The sequence below is a fragment of the Perognathus longimembris genome, chromosome 28 (genome assembly GCF_023159225.1).
Source record: "Perognathus longimembris pacificus isolate PPM17 chromosome 28, ASM2315922v1, whole genome shotgun sequence".
Taxonomy (NCBI): Eukaryota; Metazoa; Chordata; class Mammalia; order Rodentia; family Heteromyidae; genus Perognathus; species Perognathus longimembris.
The window spans coordinates 103212482-103233554 of NC_063188.1; the positions used below are offsets into that span (position 1 = coordinate 103212482).

The 21073-nt window shown below is 42.7% G+C and overlaps 1 protein-coding gene across 4 annotated transcripts in view; it reads left to right on the forward strand.

Moving 5' to 3' along the window:
- Nucleotides 1-16592, forward strand: part of Rai2 (retinoic acid induced 2) — a 60161-nt gene extending 43569 nt beyond the window's left edge. For all 4 annotated transcript variants that reach the window (XM_048336197.1, XM_048336200.1, XM_048336198.1 and 1 more), the window contains exon 2: nucleotides 14601-16592. In XM_048336197.1, the coding sequence (XP_048192154.1) occupies nucleotides 14625-16223 (1599 nt within the window). In that variant the 5' untranslated portion in view covers nucleotides 14601-14624 and the 3' untranslated portion in view covers nucleotides 16224-16592. The remainder of the gene's footprint in view (nucleotides 1-14600) is intronic.
- Nucleotides 16593-21073: the final 4481 nt, after the last annotated feature.

Here is a 21073-nt window from a genome sequence, read left to right on the forward strand (position 1 = left end):
CTGTCCGTAATAACCATTTCTTGATGTCTAGCACCACAGCAGAAATAGTTTTGCCTATGTTTATTATATCTGTTAATGGTAGTCATTCTGATGTATGTGATATGGCTAGATAGGTTTTGTTTATTTTGAAGAGTGCTCTAAAGAAATTTCAAGCATGTTCATCAATGTCAGCTAAGATACTTTGGTCTTTTGGAGAGAAAACAGGTATTACATTTTCATGAACAAGAGATTTCCATTCATCTTCCATTTCCCTAAAGCAATCTTTCCAGCCCTAAGGGCTGTGTGTAGGCTGCTTCAGGGCAAGCTCAAGGCCAAAGCCCTGAGGAGGGACCTTAGAAAAGGGAAGTAGGCTCATTGGAAACTGAGTTGAGGCAGAGGTGCCCCTTCTTTGGGAGCTAAAAATCATACTAAAACAGCCTCAGGACAAGTCTCACTGGTACCACACAAATGCAGACACTGATAATCTAGCAAGAAAGATGAACAATCAGTTCATAAGGCTATTTAGGGAGTCCCAGTAGGCTATCCTTCCAGCTTCTGGAACTACTTAAGGTAGATATGATAATATTTCCAAAGTGGAATTTGGTTACCTTCTACTTTGCATAGGAAAATCTCTAAATCCAGTTGCTAGTCACAAAACACTTAGGTAGCAAGAATTGGAAGCAGACCTAGGGGTACTAGTTCCTGGCCTTCCTGACATCTCCAGTCCTGTCTTGACAAGAATGGGGCCTGCCTGTTAAATATTTCATCCAATCTATAGTAATTTTACCCTTTTCTTACAGTCACTATCATCCCAATTAGCTAGCCATCAATTTTATCACTAAGGAAAACTTTGTGAACATTCCTGGTGCTGTTTAGCCAACTCTCAAATATTGATGGCAATGAAGAGATAAGTGGGAGCCTCTGGAGCAGTCTCAGCATGTGGCATGTGATGAGGGCTGTTGTGGTATTTGATTAAAGCAATGGCTGACCCAGTTTTACCTAGATCAGACAGGAAATGGCCCTTTGGAGTTGCAGGTCCTTCTTAAGGTATTACAGACATCATATCCCCCAGTCAAGTCTTTCTGGACCCAAGGAGCTTAAGTTTATATATGTCTTGTTAGGCAATCTCTGCCTAGAAAATCAATTCCTGGGGCTGAATGTTGTATCACATGCCTGTAATTACAGCTACTTGGAAGGAGAAGGTAAAAAAAATCATGGTCCAGGGCTGGTCTGGGCAAAAGCATGAGATCCTATCTGAAAAACAGAAAAACAATTTTTTTAAGAGTAGAGGCATAGCTCAAGTGGTAGCGCTTTGAGTTCAATCCCCAGTACTACAAAAAATAAAAGTGATGTATGGGGAAGAAATGAAAGAGAGAATATCAATTGGGTAAGGCACCAAGGGAAAACCTTCCTATACACCAAAGCCATAGATGGTGAATTCCCTCAAAGGCAACCAAGAGGAAACTTTCCTGCTCTGGGTCTGGTGTGGAGAAAAGGACAGAAAACACAGGCTTCCCAGGAAACTAGCACAAGTACAAGGAGAGATGGGGATGTTGTGAATCTAGCAGTTTTCTCTAGCGAGAAGCCCAGAACGCATGTTTTCTGCATCTGTTTGTCTATGTTGTTTTTATGGTAGTGCTTCTTCACTCTCCCCGGGCCCTGGCCACAACCCATTGACATGGGCAAGACCACCTGCAAGATTGTCTGTCCCAAGTTCCTTCCCTTCTACCAACCTTGAATTCCAATGGTACACATACTTTAAGGGGATATGTATGTAGTTCACTACCAAAAAATAGACCTGAAACCGCATTAATAAATTGACTCAAATCAGGAAGAATAGTCACGGATATCTGGTGACTTGATGGCAGGAAAGTTAGGAGGTGAAGGCTTGAAAATGGGCTTTGGGCACTAAGGCTTCTTTTGTAGTTCTGGTTTTTGGCCAGTGGACTTGAGAGGCTAGTAGAAGCTCCCACAGTCTGCCTGCTCCTGCCTGCTACATAGGGAGGATCCTAGGAAGTTCTGTGCTAAGTAAGGTAGTTAGCTGTTGCTACTAATGAAGTGAATGGAAACTGAAGCTCAAACACAATCAAAATTGATTCTCACTCACACAAAACCCTAAATGGGTGTTCCTGATGAAAGCTAGCACACCCTGAAGCCATGATTCAGGCATCCAGGCTCTCACATTTTGTGCATCTGTCTTCATCAGGTAATTTCCAAAAGGTCCCCATGCAGGGAACAAGGAGAAAGGGATTGGAATATTACATCTAGAAGGAAGGATTGTAGGAACCAGGTCTAGAAGTAGCACACATCATCTCCACCTGTCTATTGTCTAGCACGAGGCATGTGACCACAACTAACTACAAGGGGCACGAACTACCGTTCAGGAAGAAGGGGAATTTGATTCAGTCAATTACAGATGAAATATTCCTGGGAAGAGTAAGAATGAACCTCTACCTGTGATACAGGGTGGTTGTGAGGCATAGCCTTGTTATTGTTACAAATGCTTGAGAAAAATCAACTGATAAAGAGAATAGGTTTATTTTTGGAGATCTCAGCCTTTGCTTTGGTGCTCATGGTAAGATTGGGGCATGGAATCTCTGGATTTACTGTATGGCTGGGAAATGAAAAGGAAATGAAGAAGAGGTCCTAGGATTCTGTTAGCCTCTTCAATGGCTTGGAAGACTTCCCATTGGGTCTCACCAAGCAGGAGACTAAGCCTTTAATTCATGGGCCTTTGGGGGTAATCTAAACTACAGCACAAAGACGGAAGAGTTGACCTCTGCAAAGAAAGGAGACAATGTGATTAAGGCTGTGTTCTTCAGAGCCTAAGAACCATCAGTTGCTAAAAAGGAAGTCCAGTTTTGTGAGGACAAGAAAGCAAAGCTAGGCAGGCCTGTTGAAGACACAGAAAAAGGCAGAAGAATTTCACTTTATTAATGATAGAAGAAACTCCCTACTTTATTCCCTTCCCTACCCCATGCATGTTATCAGAAACCTTTGCTCCTCCTGTCTTCCATGTCCCGCAGACCTGCCTTTCCTGCAGCAAATGTTGTTCATGCTCTGCAAAGCTATGTCCCTCCCTGCCATCAAAACAACTATTTCCTAGGAATTCAATTCTCAGTTGCACGGAGTAGAGGAAAGATGGGACGTAGCAATCCAACAGATCAAATCACCTAAGGTGGTAGCAATCTTCCCTGGGTTGTTGAGAAACTGAGATGAGAACATGTATAGTCTCTAGCAGGGTCCTGACACAAGAGCAGTCAATGTTTAGTAAATGAGTTATTATTACCATCCTGTGAGTGAATGTGAGAGAGGCAGTGAGGAAGAAGGAATATGAAGGCAAGGACGTCCTGCAAATGAAAATACTTCTTCCTTTCTTCCCTCGCTGATGATCTCCCGCCCTAATGAATTGAAGCTTCTTGCTCATTGGGATTTGTGAATGCATCAAATCATCATCATCTCTTCTCAAATTTCTCACAATCCCTGGCCTCCAGCTGCCCAGCCTGCTGGCCTCTCCTGGACACACTTATCTTCTTGTGTCTTTCCTTGACTCCTTGTACTTCTGGAAGCTCCTCCTCCATTTTGCCATCTCCTCCACTAAAATCCTGCCAGTGTGCACAAGGTCTGTTGTACATGTTACCTGTTCAATAGAGATTTGATGATGAGAATTCAGAGGGAAAATAGCTATACTAGAGCTGAAGCCAGTGAGGAGGAAAAGGAATTGGGAATTGTCATGGATCCTAGTTTAAGACCCACCTTTGACTATTAGAAGGAAATAGGTGGCATTGTTCCTATTTGGCCAGTGTGTGTGTGTGTGTGTGTGTGTGTGTGTGTGTGTGTGTGTGTAACACATGCATTCCAGAGAAAATATTCCCCTAAAGGAAATAGGAAATAACACCTATACTCTTCACTTCCAACTAGCCAGATGTTATGCACTCAATCTTTTTGCTCCCACCCAACTTTGTATTACTTATGCTGTATTAATTACAACCATAATACTTGTATTAAGGTAAATACAGTGAAGTTTTAGGAACTTCAAAAGACTCACCAGCCCTAAGATTCTGCCAACTGTGTTGTTCTACTCTTGAGAAAACTGCCTTGAGGCAAAGGAGAGCTTTTGAGAAAACAGAATTCCAGAAAAAAGTCATCCTGTTTTTTTTTTTTTTTAAGAGCACTCTTTACCCCCTCCCTGCATGGTTTGTGGTATTTCTCAGGTCAAGGTTATTATTTTATTATTATTATTAGGTAGTATGCAGCTGATGAAGTAAGGCAATGTTTATTTATTATTTCTTGGTCCCTGAGTTGGAACATAAGATCACTAACAAAGAAACTCCCTCTGTGACTCATCCTAAGAGCATCTTGCATTCCAGCCAACACAAATATGATTAAAAGAACTTTCTGGAGGGTCTCAGATATATTGCAGCAAAGGAGCACATCTGCCAAACTGACCATCTCTTGAACATCATGCTTTTGAAAGATAGTCATCTTTGGCCTCCTTGTGTGCCTTGTACTTCAGGAGATCTCCTGTCATAGTCCTCATGAGAGAATTCTGCTGTGGGTATTATAACACGGTGTCTTCTTCATATGGCTCATAGAATGGGCCACCAGGAAACACCTGGTTCTGGTGTCTTAAATTAGTAGCATTTAGGTGTTTGCATAATAATCACTGGGACTTTTCAGGCCATGGCTGATGTAGCAGACACTGTGGGTCCTCTGCCAGGCCACCTCAGACTTAACCTCTGCACAGCAAAGGCTGCTTATTGCAAGTACTTTCTTACTGCAACTCTCCTTGAGGATTTGGTTTGGGGTTTTTGTTTCAGGAGTACCCAAGGCCTGGACTGCATGCCTAGATAGCTAGAAGTTCCAAGGAATGAACATATCCTCCAAGAGCGGCCCTTGACCAGAGATGGATGGCAGTTGGTGACTAAATACCCCAACTTCCTAGCCTCTCAGTTGACATAGCTCTGAGGAATATGTCCCATACTGTCTGCTAGTAGAATTGAACTCTAGTTGCTGCAGTAATAACTTGCTTAGTAAATTGGCTTCCTTCCTTCCTTTCTTTTCTTTCTGTTTCATAGTGTTTCCACCATACAGTCTTCCAACCATAGAGTCTTTCTATGGAGGAATCCTAGCTTAGATATTTTTGTCAGTTGTATTCATCCATAATCAACGGAATCACTTTTTGCCTTCCTTATCATGGTCCTCATCATAGCCCTCACCATTGGCAATGGTCATCGACTTCCTATTGGAGCTTGTAGTAGCAAGCACAGCAGTAGCAATGCTGTACTTAGAGATGTAACCCTTTGAGAGCCTATAATTTCTGCATGGAAGCAGCCCCAGTTTCAGGAGGTAGCCAGTTTAGTTCATAGGGTCCTGTATTGTGATGTGAAGATAACTCAGGACCCTGCTAAAAGCTCTGCACTGGGGAGGAAACTCATTAGAGTGAAAAACAAATGTTTGCTAATTGATTCTGTGCTGGAGTGAATAACTGACCCATACTCATGTTCTTTACTAGCTCTTGTGGCTTCAGGCTATGTATCACTAAGGGTTTTGTGTTGTTTTTTTTTTTTAAATGGAGCCAGCAAATGTGGTCATAATTGTAAATCTCTGTCTTTATGGAGAGACATCAAGGTGATTAGGAAGGTCATTCTCCATGATTGGTGTTGAAATTCCTCAATTAGAGTTTCATTTCTTTGTGCATGGATTTATCCCTCCTGAATTGCATTTATTATACCAATAAAGGAAGTATGATACTTGAGATTTATCAGTCATATGCCTCATTGAGAAAGTCATACATTGAGGAGGAGTTTCTCCCATTCTTTATGGAAGATCCAGTTTGATTGAGGAAGCCCAATTCTGACTGCCCCAGGCAGAGAAAGGGCAAGAGACAGACAAATAAATGGATATCAGGCACCAAAAGGAGACCAATTTATATAGTTTTCTTTTCCCTAGAACTGACAGCATAGCCAAGTCACAGATGAATGTGTTCGGTGACTTTTCAAAGCGTGAGATAAATTGTGCCAAAATCTAGCACAGCCTCCGTATTCACCTGTATTACTTGTATTTGTGAACAATGTTGTTTTTCAACATGTCCTCAATATGTTGAGAAGCTCCAGTCCTACTTTTTCCTCCATACACCACGCCACAACTGAGCTGTTATTGTATCTTCACAGACATCCCTGGTGGGCAACTTAAGAACTCTCACTCCAGGGTGCCTTTGAGCCATCTCTCTCATTTGGATCTATACATATTTGTAAAATCTTCTCTCCTCCTTAGGTGTATTTATCTCAGAAAATCACTGTCTTTCCTCTTCTCATTTTTTCCCCTCTTCTTCTTCTCTAGCCCTCACTTGTTTTATGAGGAAACAACAATAATAATCACAATAGGGAAGGAGAGCTAAATATATACATACATATGTATACATATATATGCATATACATATATATGCCTATATATGCGCATATATATCCTTGGTCAGAGGAGAAGGAAAACTGAAGGATCCTAAAACTAAATCATGTGCAACCAAAGAGCAGCAAATTCAGGACCCTTGAAAGTGCTCGGGTTCATATGCCAGATACATAGGGCTCTTGTTCTCTTCTTTCTCCTCCTAACTTCCAGTAACAGGGGAAATCTTTTATTTATTTCATTGTCTTCCTTCCACCTGTAGTTTTTAATATTATGAATACCTTCCTTTTTCATTAGACATGTTTCATGTTTCAGCTCTGTTGGGGTTAAGTGAGTTTGAAAGACTGGAAACCCCGCCATGAACTGTAACACTGATTCTATGGTCTATGGCTTTCCATTTCCTAGCAATTCATTTTCAAATGAACCTTTGAACACGTATTTACAAATGTGCAAACCTATTCACATGCAAAGGGAGTGTTTCTGAAGCTCCTCAAGATGCTAGGAGCAAATGTGGACTACGAATCTGATGGGGAAGATGATGCTAATGATAAGGTGACAAGGAAAATAATGACAATGAGAACTGTGAAAATAAAGACAGTGATCGTGATCGTGGCAGTGACAATGCTAACAGTGATGTTGGAGCCAGTGATGAGGAGGAACTTTCCCTCTGCTAGGCACTATGCCAAATACCGTACTTCAATTAGCTCCCTTCCAGTCATTATAATTACCTATGTGATGGGCCTTCCTTTTTTAATATTCATCTTACACAGAGGGAATCCGAGGGTCACACAGCCAGCAAAGTGAAGCAGAGCTCAAGTTTGAATTGAAGTCTGTGTGGGTTCAAAACCTTCACTCGTCACCACTCTCACTAGGGACACAGCACCCAGGGGGAGCTGGCACTGCGCCTGTGCCAGGGGTTAGTGGGCATGCCAAGTGCTTTTCACAAGCATCAGGAGAAGGGGGAAATCTGAACTTCAGTGTTTTGTTCTTTAGAATTCTGTACCCCTTCCTTCCAGTGAACCCCTCTGAGGCCCTGTTTCTGGCACATATTTCTGAAAAATGTCCTCCTAATGACACAGGATTGTAAATAGTCCTTTTTCTCAGAACAAAAATGTAACATTTGTATCTCAATCTAATTAGAAATATTTTCTCTTCCACAGGCAGGTTTGTCCTCCCCATGGTTACAGACTGAAGAGGTTTCTTTGTTGCCAGAAAAACTTCCCCAAACCATAACCCTTCAAAATGATAGTCCCTGACCTCTGCCTTACCTGTGCTTCTGTGGGAATGGCCCCTCTGGCTCCAGCTCCTGAGGCTGTTTGAGGGCTGGATGTCTCTGGCAGAAAATGGTAGGGCCTCTGGTGAATTCAGAGACCAGCACTTGGTGACTTGCATAGTCCACTGTCCAGGTGGAGGCAAGCATCCCCTTCCAGCAGTAGCAGCTCTTCTTAATATCACCCATGGCACTGTGGCCATGCCACTTGCCTTCCATCACAGCAAAAGAAAGAGAAAAGACATTCTTGTCTCTCTGTGTCAGGAGCAGCCCTTCATAGAAACGAACACTTCTTGTTTGGTACCTTTGAGAAGTCCAAGGACTGACTTTCCTCCTGTAGAGGCTTAGTCTTTAATCTCTGCATGAAAGATGGGCCTTGAAGTAGCTCTAATACAAGTACATGTTGCTGGAAGAATATGAATCTGCTTAATACCTTGAGAACCCAGCCTAGGGGGGAAGGCAACCTGCCTCCTTCAGAGAAGTAAGGCCAGATGGGAGAGTAGGAAGCACATCTCTGGCACCCAGGAGGTACCCAGATGGTTTCCAAAAGAATGAACAAGTACATGGACATGTTTCTGCCCTACAATCAGGTCAGTGTGACCCCAATGGCCATCACAGGTCCTTTGGAAGCAGGCTAAAGATAGTCTGGAGAGGAAATAAGACCAAAATCACAGAGACATCTAACAGAGAAATGAGGCACAGTGCCTTCCTCAGCCAGTTTCCCAGATTTCTCTTGAGCGGTGATAGAATCCATCAAAATCTAGGGAAATCAGACTGGGGAGTCATTGCCTTTCTCTCTCCAGTTCTCTTCTGCCTTCACACTCGTGCCTACCCTTCAGAGTCCACAGAAATTTTTCCTCTGACAGTTCTGGGAACGCTAGATCTGACTCTTTCCCTTATAAGCACCACTTGCTCCTGGAAAAAGACTCTGAGTTTTCATTCAGGATAATGGCAATGGCCATGTTACGGAGGAAGAGCCCAGGACTAAAGGTCTAAGATGGCTTTTGTCCAATCATGGAAAGTTCATGTGTGCCTTAAATCTCTTTCTACTTCAGTACTTTGTCTAATATGGTATTAGATAAGTCTGACTAAAGAATATTTATCAAGATCCTCACTCATAAAACCCTTTGACATTTTGGTGATTGAACTAAACTATCTCATATCCTTTGTTGTTAGGGAGTGGTTACAATAGAAATGCTCGAATTCCAGTGTGACTCTGGCCAGTGGGTTGGACTCAAGGGCTCCTCAACAGCCTTTGATATTTGGAATGAAGGTGATGGATCAGGTCATGAGCTTTGGGGAAAGGATCACACATCTGCAATTCAGTCTTCACTATGCTAAATGAGCAAGCCACTTGACCTCTGAGCCTCAGCTTTGTGCTCTGCAAAACAAGAAGAGTAGACTGGAATTCTCACTGAACTATGATAGCTTCTTCTCTTTTGTCAGATGTCAATCTTTTTATTCTTTCACTCCTATCAGAAACAAATACAACAGCCTTCAACATACACATTCATACACACAAATATTCTTGTATAGTATATGTTTCCTTAAGATTGATTTCTTTCTAAATGCTGGTGGCTCGCATCTATAATCACAGCTACTCAAGAGGCTGAGATCTGAGGCTCACATTTCAAAGCCAGGCTGGGCAGGAAAGTCTGTGAGACTCTGATCTCCAAATGACTACCAAAAAAAGTGGAAGTGAATCTGTGGCTCAGTGGTAGAGTGCTGTCCTTGAGCAAAAAAAAGCTCAGTGACAGTGCCCAGACCTTGAATTTAAGCCCCAAGACTGGCACACACGTACAAAAAGATATATTTCTTATATCATAAAAATAGAAAAATGAGAACTAGAAGGATGAGATGATAAAATAAACATAAACAACTTTTATGGCACCTTAAGGTATGGCCTTTCCTCCTTTCCTCAGGAAGATCTTGAAGCCCTTGGTGTCAATAGCCAGGTGATGATACTGGGCCTTTCTTCTTCCATGTTTCACCAATATCAGATCAGGCTTAATACTGTGCTCTGTTCTCTCCACTAGGACTTTCTCATAGCTGTTTCCCATCCTCAAAAATAGTGGTCTCTGTGGATCTCCCTGTGACCACTACAGTTTTAATGAATTACTATTTGGGGGAACTTGTTTCCAAAGTTAACGTGAATAGTCATATTCTTTTTGGGAGAATGCATAGATAGCTAGATGTTAAAGGCAATCAACCATAAGGCCAGTGACTATTTTGTGTATTCTTCATATTTTAACCAATTTGGGAATACATTCATGTGGTAATTATGTTCACAGCACTGTTGAAAGAAGGCCCTGTGCTGGTGTTTAAAGCTCAGAAAATTTAATCACTGGGGCAAGTAATTGACAATTATTGCAACCTATGGGGAGAGAAAACCATTTTTTACCCAGTTGGAATTACTTCTTAGACATTAAATGTATCCGAGATCCTGAATGGTGAAACCATGTGTGTATTGTATTAAAGGACAAAAATTATGTGTCTCTTGTTTGGCTCCCAGCAAGTAGCTAGTGAATTTTATATAGAATTAGGTCATTCATTGAGGGTGTAAGTACTGGATAAAATGTAGACTAGGATAGTGTGGATGGAAAGGGACAGGATTCTTAGCAGAGGTTTATGGCAAGTCAGCGGGGATTCATGCATGGGCCACACAACAATGCTATAGACAATGGCAAACCACAATAGCATGGTAGTCCTGTTTGATTTTTTTTTCATCACCAGGTAATGTGACAATCACCTTGCTTTGTGAATGCATGCTCTGTGGTGTTCACACAATGAGGAAATTGGTCAACACTGGTTCTCAGAATGTGTCATTGTCATCAAGCTGGACACGGAAAATTATTTAAGGAATTAATATTTTAAGGGAAGAAGCCAAAATTAAGAAGAGTGAGGGAAGGAGTGGGTAGGGGAAGGTGACCTTGATCAAGATGCATTGTACTCATAAACTGCTTTGTTAAGTGGCAACTCCTTTGTATGCCTGAGATAATAAAAATTTAAAAAACAAAACGCAAAAAAAGGAAAATTCTAGATGAGGCTAGAAGAGCAAAGTTGGGTCACATCTAGAGCCTACTGGGTAGGAAATCATCCCCAGGAACAGGGCTGGGGCCCTGACTTCTCCTAACGCCTCAGTTTTCAGAGACCTATGGAAGATGTGAAGCCTGTACTGGAATCTCCTAATCTAGATCAGGAACTGTGCCTTCCTCCAAGTGACCTCACTCCAGTAATGCCAAGAGCGCCACAGGGCCTTTGAGAAGCAATGCCCTCAGATTGAGTTGCTATGAGGTAAAGCCCTCTGCACACGCCCTCCACGCAAAACCTTTGCTACTTCAGACCAGGGGCCTTGTGGCCATCTTATAACCTAGAAGTAGGTTAAGAGGATGCTCTACCAGGCCTCCAGAAATACAGCCCTAACCACATGAGGCTGCATTCCTGAAGGACAAGAACTCCAGTGAGGAGAAGGACAGAGGAGGTCCTGGGGAGGAAAGGATTATTCTAAGGCTTGAGTGAGGTAATGCATAGCAAGTTCTCAGCACCTCTGCTTACTGTATTTTAGCACCTGCCTTCTATGAGAAAAACAGACGCTTGTAGGAGACACCCTGCCCTAGTAATGTCCTTTCCTCACCTCTGTGTAGGAGGGTTCTAGAGCAGTTAGAAGGCCTACATCTGGATCAGGCAGGCAGAGAGGGAGGTTTCCTAGGAAACAATGCAGATAGGAGCCCTCCAGAAGTTTGCCCTCAGAAGCAGGCAGAGAGGAAGGCTTTCACTTCTAGAAGGATAGAGAGCAGTCATCAAAGACAAGAAGCAGTTATTTTCCTTTTTTAGACCTGATAGTTATCAAGATAAAGGATAGATTAGGATGTATTTTTCAAATTGTAGGTTTGCATATAAGTGTCTCAGAATAAAACAACTTAATACCAAATTTTTAGCCAATAGGCCTCAAGAAGGATATTGTTAACAATGATATACTTGAAATGTATTTGGGAAAGGAATATGACTGGGAAACTTTATTGGACAACCTAAAAGTATTTTTAAATCTAAATTTGGGGGAATGGGAAAGAAAGATGAAAGAAGTGATAGTAATCAAGAAGCATTATACACATAAACTGACATGTTGAATGGTAATCCCTTTGTGCAACTATGTAATGATAATAAAAAATATAATTTTAAAGTAAAAAAAAAAAGAGAGAGCAGTCATCATGGAAAAGAAATCTCACCACTGAATAATCCTAGCCTCACAGGAAACCCAAATGTGGCACAGAACATATATACATATATATGTATATACATACATATATATGTATATATATAATCTGTGTGTGTATGTGTGTGTGCTTGAACTCAGGACTTAGGCATTTTTATTTTTTCCATTCAATGCTAGTACTCAATCACTTGAACCACAGCTTCACTTCCAGCTTTTTTTTCCTGGTTAATTAGAGATCAGAGTCCATGAAGTTTTCTGCCAGGATGGCTTTGAACCGTGATCTTCAAATCTCAGCCTCCTGATTAGACTGGATTGCAGATGAGAAATACTGGTTCCTGGCTTCTGCTGTCTTAATTTCTGCTGAGTTGCCTCTCACCATCAGAGTTTGTCTTGCATGCATGGCCATAGGTGACTTCTCTGGCCATTGCTCTTCTTGCCCTCATTATTTCTACCCTACCTTCCATTCAGCTTTTTTTTTTTGTCAGTTACAGGACTTGAACTCTGGGCCTGGGCACTGTCCATGAGCTCTTCAGCTCAAAGCTAGTGTTCTACCAGTTGAGCCACAGCATCACTTGTGGTTTTCTGGTGGTTAATTGGAGACAAGAATCTCACAGACTTTCCTGCCTGGGCTGGCTTTGAACCGTGATCTTCAGATCTCTGCCTCCTGAGTAGCTAGGATTACAGGTGTGAGCCAATGCAACCTGGACCATTCAGCTTTTTTTAATCCCTCCCTGAGGGTTCTAGCTACTGTGAGGGACAGGTTAAACCCTTCTGGAAGAAACCTGAGGTTCACAAGGCTTTTAAGAGCTGGGTGTCAGTACCAAAAATAACTGTCCTGCTGTTTTTTCTGCTTCTCTTGGCATGCTCCCTCATACTGACAAATGTGATCAAAGACGCATGCCTTCACTAGAGTATAATCTTCATGAAAGCAGGGACCTTTGTCTCTCTCACTCACAGTTTCAACTATAGACCTCGGAAAAGTACTAGCATGCGGTGGGCATTTAGTAGATGAAGTACGCATGCTTGCATGAATGTGTTAATGATTTGTTGGAAGCATGGTATTTTCTGGGCAGAATCAAGAAGCACTCATCTTGGGCTGAGCAAATCACCTAGCTTCAATAGAAGCATGATACCTGTTCTCTGTTTTGTTTTCTTTTAAAATTGTATGCAATGATTATACCCTAAAAAGAAAGGAGTACCCTTGAACTTCAGCCTTTTTGGAAGTAAACTGCTTCCCAACTCTTCTCTGAGGAGATTATTGGGTGGCATGCTGGCTCACCTCGTGGTTTCCAGAGAGCATGCTGCCCATACGAAGACAGGCTCTGGAGGCATTCCAGTGCACTCTGCCAAGGTCATGGCCCATCAGGTGCTCTCCACAAAGTTGTTCACACAGCATCCTTCCCGTCCTCACTCCTGCCTCAGAGAAACTCCCCCTGTTCTGTGCATTTGACAGGTTTTGATTGTCTGGCGATATGACAGAGTTGTTCATTTGTTAAAGCTGCCTTTCTGTAGCAAGATGACTAGCCCTATGGGGTGCTGATCCACCTCTCTTTCTTGTGTGAGAGGTTGTGTTGACAATCTGGAGGCGAGGAAAGGAGGACAAGATGACCACAGGACTCCAGTCTACACAAGCAAGACAGGGAGGTCAAGAATCTGAGTTGCCCCAGGCTTACCTAGTGAAACAGAGGATTATTGAATTGTTATTGAGCCCAACCAGACTCCAGGGCTGCACAGATCCCTGAGTTAGACATGGTGCCTGCCTTCTCCATGGCAACAAGGCTAAATATGGACGCGTTTCCATGGAGAGCCATATCACAGCTGCAGCCTTGCTTCCTCCAGGAAGCACACTTGCTGGGCTCCTTTGGCCTCACAGGAGGTGCCTCCGATATCCAGAAAATGCCTCACATCTCAGAGAACTTTTGGTTTCTGGTAACTATTCCATTTCCCCAGTCTTAGACCCATCAACATCCCTTCCACTGGCCTGTTGATATTGGGATAGGCCACAGTTCAGACAGAGGTGCTGACTGGGAAAGTGACACTGGAGCCAGTAATCATTCATGCAAGTCATCCCACCTTCACCATGTACTGGGGAATGGATTTTCAGAAGGAAAGAGGATGTCATTGGTCAGTGGGAGATAGTGTGTTAATGCACCGTTGTTCCACTCAGCAAATCTCTTTTGTGAGAATTATTTCTACAAAGAGTTTTTGAAATGCTTCCTGAAATTTTCCATAATTTAAAAAGAATTCCATAATTATTGCTACAAAGAGCTTTTTGATGGCCCATTCCATATTCATAGAATATTTAAATGTGACAAGGCTTCATTTTTCCTTAAGGGAAAATAAGTCTTTACTGCTTATTAGAATTTGAGTGAATCAAATCTTTGCATATCTTAAGAGCCTGACATAGCAATGTGGATTTAAATTTGTTTTTGTTGAGGGCTAAACATGTAAGCTGAGTGAGTATTAGACTTTAAAATATCCCATTTAACAGTGCTTAGCTATTTAGAGACAACTATAGCTTGGCCATCTATTAAACTGGGTCTCTCTAAGCACAGCAGACCATATGGATTGTATTCGTATATATTAGGGAATCTCTAGAATGCCTATGTATACATAGCAAGCTGGGTTGTGCTCTCAAGTTAACTAAGATATGGAAACTCTTTTGAGGGGAGAGAGCTCTGGTAGTAATGACACCTCTTCAGGAAGGTTCATGTTGTATGTACTGTGTTGCAGGCCAAGCGTCATCAGAGCTGAGTGATGGATGACCTGCAGTCTCAGAACCTCTCCATGGACATGACCGACTCCCCTCCAACCTTGGCCAATAACAGACTGGAGAATGGCATGGCCCAGCTGATCACCACAGAGGCCTGGAACATCAACTCTACTGATCTGGTAAAGAAGGCCTTGGTGACTGTGCCAGCCCCATCCATCCTGAACCCCCCTGCTGAGTCCCAGAGTGGCATGGCTCTGAAGGTAGCAGCCACCGTGTTGCAGCCCCTGTGCCTTGGGGAGAGCCCAGTGGTGATGCCCATCCATATGCAGGTAGAGGGCAGCTCAGCACCAGAGCTCAACCCCAATGGCAACGCCACCTATGTCATGACCACGCAGGGCCCTGTGCAGCTGCCTGTCGTGCTAGAGCAGCACGTTTTCCAGCACCTCAACTCCCCTCTGGTCCTACCACAGGAGGCCCCATGCTCCTCCAGTGCTATCCACAACAACCTCTTCCAGGGGGCTGAGGACCCTGAGACCCAGCCCCAGCTCCTGGACCTGAGGATCCCCAGCCAGCCACAGGAGCCTACATTGCCATTTGAAACTGTGCTTCAGAATTTATTCCCTTCCCAGGGCTCTCTTGGTCCCCCACCCTGTCAGCCTCCTCCTGGCTATGCCCCAGTGCCCCCACAACCATTTAACTCCCCCTTGTCTCCCTTGGTCCCACCAGCGACCCTCTTGGTGCCCTACCCTGTGATCGTCCCATTGCCAGTACCAGTCCCTATTCCCATCCCCATCCCAGTGCCCCAGAATTCAGAATCCAAGTTCAGTTCCAGTTTCCCCAAGCCACCATCTTCCTTCAGCCTGCACTCATTTAAAGGCACTCAGACCTCTCTGGAAAAGGATGAACTGAAACCTCTAGACATCCTCCAGCCAAAGGAGTACTACCAACTCAGCCGCCACACCGTCATCAAGATGGGGAGTGAGAACGAGGCCCTGGACCTCTCCATGAAGTCAGTGCCCTGGCTCAAGACTGGTGAAGCCAGTCCTCCAATCTTCCAAGAGGATGCGGCTCTAGACCTGTCACTGGCAGCCCACCGGAAGTCTGAGCCTCCCCCTGAGACACTGTATGATAGCAGTGGGCCAACAGACAGTAGCCAAGGTCACCCTGTGATGGAGAAACTGCCCAGTGGCATGGATATGCCCTTTGCCCCTGCCATGCCCCATGAGGCTTCAGCCATGATGGATAGCCACAGCAGCAGCAGCAACAGCAATGCTGTGGAGATGGTCAGCCAGCCCAGCTACCCCAGCAGCGATGTCAAAGCTGAAAATAGCATTGAGATTGTAAGTGAATCCCAGGCGGCCAAGGTCATTGTCTCGGTTGAAGACACTGTGCCTACCATCTTCTGTGGCAAGATCAAAGGCCTCTCAGGGGTGTCCACCAAAAACTTCTCCTTCAAAAGAGAAGACTCTGTGCTTCAGGGCTACGACATCAACAGCCAAGGAGAAGAATCCCTAGGAAATGTGGAGCCCCATAGGAAACCCATCAAAAACCGGGGCATAAAGTTAAAGAAAGTGAACTCCCAGGAAATACATATGCTCCCAATCAAAAAACAACGGCTGGCAACCTTTTTTCCGAGAAAATGAATAATGGTTTTGAAATTTTTTTATGATGATCACATGGGGAAGGTGCATTGGTTTTTTTTTTAAGGCATTTAGAACAAATTATCTTTGTTAATTATTTGGGGGAGTAGGTGGAAGCAGAAAGGTGAATTGGCTCTAGAGGCCCTGTAAGCTAGTATCATTTTCTTTTTTTAATTTTTGACTTTTCACAAATGAGTAAATAAGAGCAACCTATTTTTCAAGCAGATTGCACATTTTTTGCAGCTTTAATGGAATATTGGGTGAATCAGAGGGGGATAAAAAGCTATTTTCCTTGCCACAAAGTGCTTTGATGATGTAATACCTAATAAAGGGTAGGATGAATATTTCACAATAAATGTTTGTTTGCACTAATTGGTTGCTGTATTCTGTGATTTATAAAATTTGCATTCCTTAACTTGCATGATTAGCCCAAAGTCTTTCTTATGGGACTATAAGTTATCTGTGGTGAAAGACCTAAGCTCTTCAGGCAAATTGGGAGTTATTGTCCTATGCCTTATGAAAGGATCATTAGGAATATGTATGGCCTCGACAAAGTCGCCTCCCTTCCAGGCCTTGAGGTTTGTTTCATTTGTATGGCATGGAGGCAAGTTCCAGTTCCTAGAGACCCCTTCTGGTTCACACAGCCCTTGAGTGTTTTGAATTCTCTGAATGGACCTTATATGTCCTAAAACCAGTCTCTAAAAGCAAAAGCCACTTAGGCAGGTATAGTTGTATGTTCTGTAACTCCAGCACTTAAGAGGATGTGGTAGGAGAATTTTAAGATCAAGGCCAACCTAGACTACATAGATAATAATGGTTGTAGATCTTGCAAGTCAAAAGTATTGTTGATTCCATTCAGAATAAAAAGGAAATCTGGGCTGCTGGTAGATTTAGATATAAGTTTCCTCAGCTTTTATTAGAGATTTTTTTAGAGGTAGGAGCCAGGGAAGGAAGAGAAAGTAATTCTTTGTGAAGTTAGGCCAGTGGATCTCGAATGTCCTTCCTGAGGGCGGGGGGTGGGGGATAGAAATGTTTGGAGACCTGTTGGGTTGTCATACCGAGGGAGTGTGTCCTGCTGGCATCTAGAGTTTGGCTAACATCCTATAATGCCCAAGACAAACCCCCACAACAAAGAATGATCTGTGGTGCTGAGGCTGAGAAGCGCTGGTAAAAACCATTTCTTGATGGATGGAAGCAATGCACTTGGAAGGAGAGGACTTTGTGTGTGTGTGTGTGTGTGTGTGTGTTTTCCCCTGACAACATAAAGCCACCCACACAAATGAGGAACTGTGAGCTGGCGTTTAAAATAGACCTGCGAGGTGGCATATCACACTTGTGTCTGAAACTGTACTGGTGAGAGACTGATTAGTGCACGCCTGCTTTTAAACTTAAAGCTCTTTCTTTCACTTCTTGCAATTAGTATGTATCCAGCTGTTCCTGTGAACATGAACAGGAGGAAACGCAGTTTCAAGACTGTTCTTTTATTACCAGTTCTCTGTGTAGCGTGTTCCAGTTTTAGCCGTCCTGTATCATACAACCAGAGTGGACTTTTTCTCTCCTGCTCTTTTTCTTGTTTTTGTCTTGTTAAGAATTTCTTTTTCAAAGCCTGGCGTTTTTCTTTTCAAAATATAACCAAATAGCCATTTCTCGTCTAACTGGTCTCTTTCAATAGTATCAGCTGGACTTCATCTTTTCAGTTTCTGCCTGGTGTAAGTCTTTTTTTTCCCCATTTTGTTTCCACTGTGGATTTCTGGCTGTGTTTCCTGAATATGGCACCTGCATTCTATTTTCAAATGAAATACAAATGTGCCCAGGGACTAGTGTATTCCACTTGCCTGCTGTCTTTTCTCCCCAGGATTGTGATAGAATTTGCTGCCATGCTGCACTGGACAGCCTTTCTAGCCCAGCCAGGAGGGCCCATGTCTTCACAACGGATTGAAACTACTTCACTGGATGTGGAGAAAAAGCTTGCAATCTTCCCTTAGAAGCAAAGCTTAAGATCCAGAGGCATACAAGAAGAAAAGAAAGCACGTGTAGCCTGCAATTATCTTATAATCATCAAACCAGAAATTTCCCTTTGTTGTATTGGGGATGCCCTTCTGTCTTCAGGTGAATGAGAAAGACTAGGCCCCATAGCCAGCATTGGGTATTGAGGCAGCGGGAGCCCCAGATTGCTTCCTGGAATAGGCTTACCCATCACACCCAGCCACGCCCACATTTGGTCCTAGCCATTTATCACTGAAGGATTGGTGGAAAGAGGCTCTTGTGGTCACTGGTGGTCCTACTGGGAGACACCCATGGAAATAGGTAAAAGCTACATACAGTATATATTGTGTTGGGGGCAGGGTTATGCTATCGAGGCAGCTACTCTCTGCTTGCCACTTTCCCAGTCTCGCAGTGGAAACAGGAATCCTATCCACTTAGTAACTTGTGGGCCACTTGCTGTGGCTCGAGTAAGCCTGGGATTCATCATAATTTAATTGCATTGTCCTTCCCAAGCCAGAGGTTTGCAGTCATTTGCATCAACCTTTAGAGCTACGAGCCAGGAACCCTGCTTCTGGAGTGAAGAATATGATTACCAAAGGGCTCACGAACTGGATCAGGAGCAATTTCCCAAACCCTGTCATTGTTTGGTTTGATTCAGCCAGTGGTGATCACTAATATGTCCTCATCCCTCACAACTGTCTACAGGTAGCCTGCTTTTTAGGCTTCAGACACATAGGATTTCCATAAGGCCTTTTTCTCCTGGTTTAACTTCATTGAAGAGATGGAATATTTTGGTTCAACCTATCTAAAGATCAACTTTTCAAGTTTTGTGTGTGTGTGTGTGTGTGTGTGTGTGTGTGTGTGTGTGTGTGTGTTTAAAGGAAACATGAGCAATCCCTAGGAATGTAGATACATGCTTAAATAACTTGTCAACATGGCTTTCGTGCTGAACTGGTAAAAAATAAAAATTAGAACAAATTATAAAGACTCATATTAGGGGTTAATAATCCTCTGGAAGAGCAAAATCTAGTTGATTTAAAGGATAAAAAAGAAAAATTTAGTATCTTAACCAAGGAAGTTCTTGCCAATAAGAAGAAAATTCTAGAATTCTAAAGTAAGGCAAAATATTTGTTAGCATGCAAAGTCAAAAGCATGAAACTTTAGCATGCAAAAGTCTGTAATAGTGAAAGCCAAGCAAAAAGAAAGAAGGGAAGGAAAAGGAAAGATGGAAGAAGGAAGGAAGGGAGAGAGCCAATTACTGAGAAAATATGCCCACATGCTCATTATCTTCATAAACAGCACAATTAATAAAACAGAGCAGGAAAGGGTTTAGATTCCGTTTTACAAGGGAGGAAATTGATGCTCAGAAGAATTTCTGCTTTTAGTTTTTAAGCATCAACAACTCAGAAATATGTACTTTGTGATATTCTTAACTATTGGGTCTGAAACCCAATGAACCCACAGGAATGTGGGTCCTTTAGGAGAAAAATCCAGTATGAGTTAGTGACAATTCAGAATTATAGATTCTTTGAAAATTATTTTGAAGACCATCCCAGTCAACTGGAATGCCCAGAGTACTTGGCACAATGGAAAAGGGGTGATTTCAAGTTGAAAGGTGGTGATACCAAGTCTCTTTAAAGCCACACTTAAAAGCTGCTAAGCTGAAAACCTTAACAGCAGGGGAAAAAAGTGTTAGAGGTCATTCAGGCAGACTTTACTCCTCATGAAATAAAAAAGGCAGTTTTCCACAACAGCTCAATTCCACCAGGTCAAATAACTCACCTCCCACATCAGTGACACAAAATAGGGTATATTTGAGGCCCCTGGGGTGCCATCTTATTAAATCAATCATTTATTTTAATTAACATGGGTTGACTTGATACATGTGAGTGTTTGAAAGAATTACTTTCAAAACATTGCAAATAATCTACCTGCAAGTGTTATTAGACTAGAGAACTTCTAGGCAAAGTGAGTTTTTTTAAGCTATTCTCTGCTGAGATTATGAACGAACCCCAGTTTTAAGAGAGGTAAGCTTAGAGGGCAGGGGGGAATGAGGGAGGAGGTAACAGTACAAGAAATATATCCAGTGCCTAACATATGAAACTGCAACCTCTGTGTACATCAGTTTGACAATAAAAATTTAAAAAAAAAGAGAGAGGTAAGCTGCTAAGGTTTATTGTATTAACTCGCCTTATGGGTTAGTTTTCATCCAATTGTAGTCTATGGATACTCCCAGATAAAACTGTAGGTTCATTCCACTGATAAAGATCATAATGGCTACCTAGACACAGTCCCTCCAGTACTAAATAATGTTTTAAATTTAAGATTTATTCATCTAGGCAATTAATAAGAAGGCAGTGAACCATTATTATTATATCAATAGTGCCATGCCATCAGTCTGAAATGGTATTGAGGCTGTGGTTTTATTTATTGTCACTTCAAATCATGAACTTGATATTTTTCTTCAATGAAGACATTTTCACTAGGCATATTTCAGGTGATAATAAGAATTACTAAAATGAGGGCTGGGAATGTGGCTTAGTGGTAGAGTGCTTCGCTAGCATGCAGGAAGCCCTGGGTTCGATTCCTCAGCACCATATAAACAGAAAAAGCTGGAAGTGGCGCTGTGGCTCAAGTGGTAGAGTGCTAGCCTTGAGCAAAAAGAAGCCAGGGACAGTGCTCAGACCCTGGGTCAAAACCCCAGGATTGGGAAAAAAAGAATTACTACAATGAACAAACCAATGTTTAGGAGAGTAGGAACAGAATGTTATTTACTCTAGGTTGCGGAGCCTGGGCACTATTGACACTTAATGTTGGGTGATTCTCTATTGTAGGGTGCTGTCTTATGCATTGCAAATTGTTCAGCA